Source organism: Dipodomys ordii, unplaced genomic scaffold (genome assembly GCF_000151885.1).
Source record: "Dipodomys ordii isolate 6190 unplaced genomic scaffold, Dord_2.0 Scaffold119, whole genome shotgun sequence".
In the NCBI taxonomy this organism is placed as follows: domain Eukaryota; kingdom Metazoa; phylum Chordata; class Mammalia; order Rodentia; family Heteromyidae; genus Dipodomys; species Dipodomys ordii.
Window position 1 is genome coordinate 5,503,545 of NW_012267335.1, and position 7,312 is coordinate 5,510,856.

Sequence of the window (7,312 nt, forward strand, 5' to 3'; positions counted from 1 at the left end):
GATCCGCTTGAAGAGCGCGTTCTCCTTGGGCGGGAGGCTCACGGCCGGCATCGTTCCGGCTGCTCCCGCTGCTCCCGCCGCCGCCCGGCCCCGTCAGTCCGTTTGTCCGGCCGCCGCCGGTCCCTAGCCGCCTCGGCCTCGGAGAGCCCGGCCCGCCGCCACCACGAGGCCTCGGGGTCGCCGCCTCGCCCCGCCCGGACACCCTTTCTCCTCGTCGCCTTCCCCCCCCCTTTCTCACTTAATGCTGCCGCCGCCTCCCCCACGGGTCCCCGTCGGCGGTTCACGTGGTAACTGAACAGACCGACCGAGGCAGCCAAAATGGCGGCCGCGGAGGGCTTTCCCACCCGGGTCACGCCTCCCACTGCGCAGGCGCGGTGACCTTCTCTCTCCACCCTCCCTGTCCCGGAGCATGCCGGGAGCCTGGGGGCGGGCTAGGGTGAGGGTCTGCGCGCGCGGGCGGCCAGCAGGGTCGGGGCGGGGTGGGCGTCTGCGCGGGCCGACCTGACCCGGGGTGGGGGGTCCGCGCGCGGGCGGCCTGCGGGGGTGGCGGTCTGCCCCAGCCTGGGACGCGGAGACCCTCGGAGACCGACACCTGGGAGCCAGGAGAGAGGGTGCCCCCCCCCAGGTGCTGATGGGGGCCCCCCCTCCGGGTCAGCACCAGCCCGTGTGCTCCTGCCTGCTACGCCTGACTTCCCCAGACTGGCCCCTGGTCGGAGCCTGAGGTGTCGAAGTGCCGGTGTAGGTGTTCCAGAAACGCTTCGTCGACCCCGAGGCCGAGGCAGAAGGGAACAGGATTTGCTGCCCCGGGACGACCATGTGACCCGGTCTGGAAAAGAGGCGTCGTCGAGTTTGAAAAGTGTGGAGGAGCTTGACTTGGGGGTACTGGGGGTCTCAGTGCATATGAGCTAAGTTGAGCCTGGAAAGGTGCTTAGCTAGATCAGAAGTGAGTGGCATGCTGGTCCTGCCAAAGGAGTCTCGCAGTGTGTAGTTTTCCCTTTGTGAAGGCCGTGCAAGGCAAGGTTGAAGAACCAGCTCTCTGAGTCAACTTGGTTTGGTGAACAGGTTCAGAGTCAAGACTCCCCTGGAGCGTGGCTTCCCACTAGTGTTGGATACGGCCACTGTCGAGTCATGGCCAGAATTCTTCAGACCTTTAGCAGAAGAGAATCTGGCAAGAATGCTAGAAAGGAACTGCCCTAGTAAGGCAAGGTCATACCACATACTGAATAGGTCTCTCTTGGTCCACACAGAAGAGTCATTATCCCTCTTCAGAGCCTGAATTTGACCTGTAGCGATCTTTGTTCTTTGCATCATAAATCACAAATGTGCTCTTTAAATTTATTTACACAGTTACAATTTTCCAGTCGTTTTTTTTTTTTTCATTGAGATGTTTCCCACTGGAAAAATTGGAGTCTAAAAACATGGGCTTTCTCTCTGCTATGACCCTCTACTTTCACCTGGGACAAAAAATGGGGATTCCCAAAGTCAAATCTTGAAATTCCCTTGGATTCTGCAATCTCTCTTTAAAAGTTCAATTAGAAAAATTAGAAGGCACAGCTCCAGTGGACAAAGCACGGGGCCCTGAGTTCAAGTCCAGGTGCCATCAAGAAAAAATTTATTTAGGAAACTTGTACATACAGGAAGTTCTGTTTTAGTATCAAAAATGGGCAGTTTTAGGGGCTTGACTGGGTTGTAGCGCAATGATAGAGGACTGGGTTCAGCCCCCAGTGCCACCACAGAAAGGAGCGGGGGAGGTTTTGACTGTTAGCTTGGTTAGAGGAAATATAAAATTAAAAACAGACTTAGAAATTCATCTTTTAGTGCTGGGAAGGTGGCTCAGTGGTAGAGCGCTTGCCTTGCATGCATGAGGCCCTGGGTTCGATTCCTCAGCACCACATAAGCAAAAAGAAAAAAGCCGGAAGTGGCACTGTGGCTCAAGTGGTAGAGCGCTAGCCTTGAGCTGAAGAGCTGAGGGACAGCGCCCAGGCCCAGAATTCAGGCCCCATGACTGGACCCCCCCCCAAAAAAAAGAAAAAGAAATTCATCTTTTAAAAAATCTGTAGCCATGCATTTGTCGATCATGTCTACAATCCTAGAGCTGCTTGCAAGGCTGAAAGCCTTCAGTTCAAAGCCAGCCCCGGCAAGAAAGCTCTTGAGACCTCTTTCTCAATCCATAGCTGGACACAATGGCACATGCCTACCATCTCAGCAATTAACCAAAGCCTAAAGGCGGCTTGGGGTTCAAGTAGGCCTAAGTATGAAGCAGACTTTATACTAAAAATAACTAGTGATATACAGGGTTGGAGGTCTGGCTCAGTGATACCTGCTTGCTAAGCATGAGAACCTGAGTTCAAACCCCAGTCCTGCCTGGCACCCATGGTTCATGCCTGTAATCCTAGCTACTCAGAAGGCTGAGATCTAAGGATCCTGATTAGAAGCCAGCCCAGGCAGGAAAGCAAGCCTGTGAGTCTCAGTTTCCACTTAACCACCAGTAAGCCAAAAGTGGAGCCATGTCTCAACTAGTAGAGCACTAGCCTTGAGCAAAATGCTCAGGCACAGCATCCTCCACACACACCCCCAAAAAAATCTCTAAATGTAATCTGCAGATCCAGTGTCCTAGAGACCTTTCAACTATATGAAAAATTAAAATAATTGTTTAAGTCAGTGATAATTTTACCTTAGTCACTACTATCTCTGGTTTCATAGAGAAATCTACAGTAATACTATGGTTTCCTAAATTTCTCTTGTATATAATAATATGCTTTTCCTTGCAAAAGTAAATTTCTTGTCTTTGAGACAAAACCAGTTCAGCAACTGTTCATTCTTTTTGGCTGATAACAATGTTTTTCTTGTTTTCCACTGAATATTGAACTCAGGGCCTCATGTATACTAGGTGTTTCTACACAGTAAACTATAGTTCCCAACCCTAAATATCAATTTTTAAGGTTCAGTGATGATTAGTTTAATGTCAACATTCCTTTCCAAGGTAAAATTTACCAACAGCTAACAGTCTGACCACACACACTCAACAATTAAATATCTTCTCTCTAATTAATACTATTTGACTTAGATTTACTTGAGTTATAACAGCTAAGTTTCCAGGAAGTTTTCATACTTCCTGCTAAGATAAATGAACTAATTATCCTTATATCCTGTTTACTTCCAGGTCTCTTATGGCAAAATGCTTCTCTCTGTTGATGGTACATGACTGTAATCTTCCTACTCGGGAGACTGAGGTAGGAATATTGACAGTGTGGAGGTCAGCCAAATGTACATAGCAAGAGTTCTATACTAGCCTGAGCTAGATACTGAGATCTAGTCTGAAGAACCCAGAGAGGTTTGATCCAACCCCGGAGCGGTTGGGGCAGGAGAAGGGGAAGCTACCTCCAAAAACATTAACCAAAAATGAAATCATTTCAGCTTGCAAATTTTAGTTCCATTAAAGGGATGGAGTGAAATTTCTCTCCATCTTTATGTGTTTTCTAAGATGTTTTCTATTGATATTTTTACATATTAATACATTTTATAAACAACCAAAGAAATGTATGTATTTGTCACCCAGATTTAATAAATAATAACATTTCCCTATTCTGAGCTTTTTTGTGGGTTTTTTTGCTTTTGCATTTTGTTTTGAAGGCATGTTTTTGGCATTACTGTCATCTGAAATCAAGGCCTCATGCTTATTGGACAGGGACTAGAGATGTGCCTCCAGCCTGAACCTACCTCTGGTTCTCCAAGCAGCTGCGGTTACAGGTGTGCAGCATCACACCTAGCCCCATACTCTGTTGTGCTACTTGCAGATACAGAGGAAGTCCATTCCTCTCCAGGTCCTCAATTTGATTTGTACAATTCTTTTATTATCACAATCAATACCACATACAGTGTTTTGCATTTCATATAACTTTTTTTTTCAACTGTTCCTTTCTCTAGCTCTCCCTGAGAGATGTGAGTTGAGTAAAACATTTCCTACTGGAAAAATCTAGGACTAAAAATGGTTTTCTAGATGCTAACTCAAATACCCTCTCTATTTACCTGGGTCATGAATAATGGTCTTAGCACTCAAATTTAAAATATTGCTTATAAAGCTGGGCACCAGTGGCTCACACCTGTAATCCTAGCTACTCAGGAGGCTGAGATCTGAGGATCGTGGTTCAAAGTCAACGTGGGCAAGGAAAGTCCGTGAGACTCTTCAATTAACCACCAGAAAACTGGAAGTGGTGCTGTGGCTCAAGTGGTAGAGTGTTAGTCTTGAGCTGAAGAGCTGAGGGACAGCACCCAGGCAGAGTTCAAGACCAACAACAACAACAAAATATTAATATATATATAACATATATATATATATAGTTTGTATTAATATTATGAAGCAACTCCTACCAAAATGTAATAGTATTAGCTTCTGGCTGAAACTGGTTCTTTGGGACTCCTTCCAAGATGGGGTTTTGGAAGTGGTATTGTGGCTCAAGTGGTACAGCACTAGCCTTGAGCACAGAGAGGCTCAGGGACTTTGTAGCCCCACAACGGACAAAAAAAAAAAAGATGGAGTTTCACGTTCAGCTGCCTACTCCAAGTGTAGGATTCCATCAGCTCCAACGTGCTGAGAGCAGTGTTCTCATACTTCATCACTTTCCCAAAATATACACTAGTAAAAGGATACAGCGACCAAAAAAGCCTGAATAAGAACAAAGTAAAATTGTTTCCCATCGTAGGTACTGAGCTTAGTCATTTGCATACTAGTTCCGCATACTCTTGACTAAATGTGGATGCTGTTTTAACTTGTTGGAGACTGGCAAAAGTGTCAGGACAAGCTTCTAAGTGGTGGTGTTGACAGGATATGTGACTGACGGCTGCTGAGTAGACAAGAAGCCAAGAAGTTGAGAGGCAACAACTGACTCAGCGCGCTAGTTAGGCGCTTTGCTTACTTGAGCATGAGTCCAAGAGGCACAAAGTCAGTCTAAAGTGACTCACCATTTTAGCAACCTGTTGAACCATCATAAGCATTTTAAAATGAGCCGAAAAGCTGTCTTTTTTTTTCCTCACTTTGGTAAATAACCTTTTTTTTTTAAACTTTAAAAAGTGTTGCATATTTGCTAATACTTGCTCTGCTTTAAAATGAACCTACATGGCCTTAGGTTTATAATTTAGGGGGGGGGTGTCAGAGTTTGAATTCAGGGCCCTGTTACTTGCCTGGCAAGCACTGTACCACCTGAGTCACACCTCCAGCCCACATTACATGGACAGAAATGGCCTTAAAGGGTCAGAATCTATCATGCTACATATACACCTGCTCTTCAGATTCCAGATTGCTTAGGGACGAATGCCCAAATATCTGCCTCAATTGCCCAGGAAAAACCCCAGCTGGTCAGTGTAAGATCTTTTTTGTTTTTAAGCATATCTTCTTCCATAAGCAGTTCCAAAGCTTCCCAACAAACGTAAAGGATCGGTCTTACAGGTGTAGGTTACAGGTGTAACACTGTTGGTTGAACTCCACACGCGCTCACTCGCGTCCCCTTTCCAACGCCGCCTTCCTGACCTACTTACAAGCCAGGCCTGCGCGCCTGCGCGCTGGACGCCAGCCGCCCCTCGGGACGCCCGGGCCGTGCGGCTGCCGGCCGCCAGGGGGCGCACGGTCTGCGCCTGCGCGCGGACACCTGACACCTGAACGGGGCGGGGCCTGGCTGGCAAGATGGCGCCCTCCGCGCTGCTGCGGCCCTTGTCGCGGCTGCTGGCTCCCGCCCGGCTTCCGAGCGGCTGTGAGTGTCTTTACCGGTGCCGGTCCGTCCCACCCCTAACCTAAGCGGGTCAGGACGCCCCGGGCTCTCGGGGACGGAACGACGGTGACCCGAGCCCGGTTCTGCCCTGACCTTTCTCGGCCGAGGCCCGAGCCCAGTCCCGGCTCGGCTCCGAGTGCCGGGTGCCACCGCCCGCCGGTGGCCTTCGCGGCCCGCGCCGTCGGGGCGGGGGGGGGGTCTGACCCTGCTCGTGGCCCGGCCCGAGCGCCTGTCCTCCCCCACGCCGCGGGCGGCCGCGTCTGCGCCTGCGCCTGCGCGCGCCTGCGCCCCGGCCGCGGTTCAGCGTCTCTGTCCCCTTGCAGCGGCCGCGCGGTCCAAGTTCTACGTGCGGGAGCCGCTGCACGCCCAGCCGAACTGGCCCAAGGTCGTGCTGACCTTCGCCACCACGGGCTTCCTGTGGTTCAAAGTGAGTACTGTACCCCGGCCGCTCGCGACTGGGAAGCGCCGGAGCTTGGGTGCTGGCAGCTGCTCCCGATAACGGAGTGCAAGGCACGGCCGACCGCCCAGGCCTCCCCGAAGGAGAGCCCGAGGAGGACCAAGAAGAAAGACTGCAGCCCCGTGGGAAAACCCGGACGAGCTGGACAGTGCCATGCACTAGTCTCCATTTCCTTTCTTTCTTTTTGGTGCCAGTAGTAGGGCTTGAACTCCTGGCCTACGTGCTGTCCCTTGAGCTTTCTCGCTCAAGGCTGGTGATTCTTCCACTTGAGCCACACTTGCACTAACAGCTTTCTGGTGGTTAATTGGAGAAAAGCCCCTCTGGGACTTTCCTGCCCTCTCTGGCTTCCAATTGTGTGATTGTCAGATCTCAGCTTCCTGAGTAGCTAGGATTACAGGTGTGAAGCACCAGCAGTTAGTGAGCGTTGACACTCTTGAGTGTTTTGTGATTCTTCGGATTGAAGCTGAGAGACTGGCATTTGACAAGCCAGCACTGTATACCACTTGAGCCCACCTCAACCTTCAAAGCTTCATGATGCCCGAAAACCATAGGATGACTTTCAGTTGCCATCGGCTCAAACCAGCAGTGAACAAGCTCTACAACTCAATAGATTTTCCAAACATTTGTTTTAAAACAGTGCGCATGTAAATGCATTGTCGGAGACTGTACAGCTTCTTGCTGTCTTTCTGCTCAGGCCTGGGTTGGCATGGTTGGCCGGCACTCTACCATAAAACCATTATATGGTATGTGCTATTGTTGCTGGCCCTTTACAGATGAATACTTGGAAATGTGAGGGTTTTTTTTTTTTTTTTTTTTGCTGTTGTTGGCTTGTTAGTACTGGAGTTTAAACTCAGGGCCTCACATTTGCTAAGCAGGAGCTCTAAGCCTTTAAACCACACCTCTAGCTTGTTGAATCCAGTTACTCTTGATTTCAAAGGCCATATTGTACTGTAGACTACTATGAAACACCACCTCTCTAAAGATAAAAAAAATTTTTTTTAGGACTGGGAAGGTGGCTCAGTGGTAGAGCGCTTGCCTTGCATGCCTGAGGCCCTGGGTTCAATTCCTCAGCACCACATAAGCAAAAAGA

At 49.5% G+C, this 7,312-nt stretch overlaps 1 protein-coding gene across 1 annotated transcript in view; it reads left to right on the top strand.

Annotated features, from left to right (window-relative positions):
* Nucleotides 1-5,663: 5,663 nt before the first annotated feature.
* Ndufc1 (NADH dehydrogenase (ubiquinone) 1, subcomplex unknown, 1, 6kDa) overlaps nt 5,664-7,312 on the top strand; it is a 4,144-nt gene continuing 2,495 nt past the window's right edge. The window contains exons 1-2 of the mRNA XM_013029522.1: nt 5,664-5,747; nt 6,089-6,192. Coding sequence (XP_012884976.1) covers nt 5,681-5,747; nt 6,089-6,192 — 171 coding nt within the window. The 5' untranslated portion in view covers nt 5,664-5,680. The remainder of the gene's footprint in view (nt 5,748-6,088; nt 6,193-7,312) is intronic.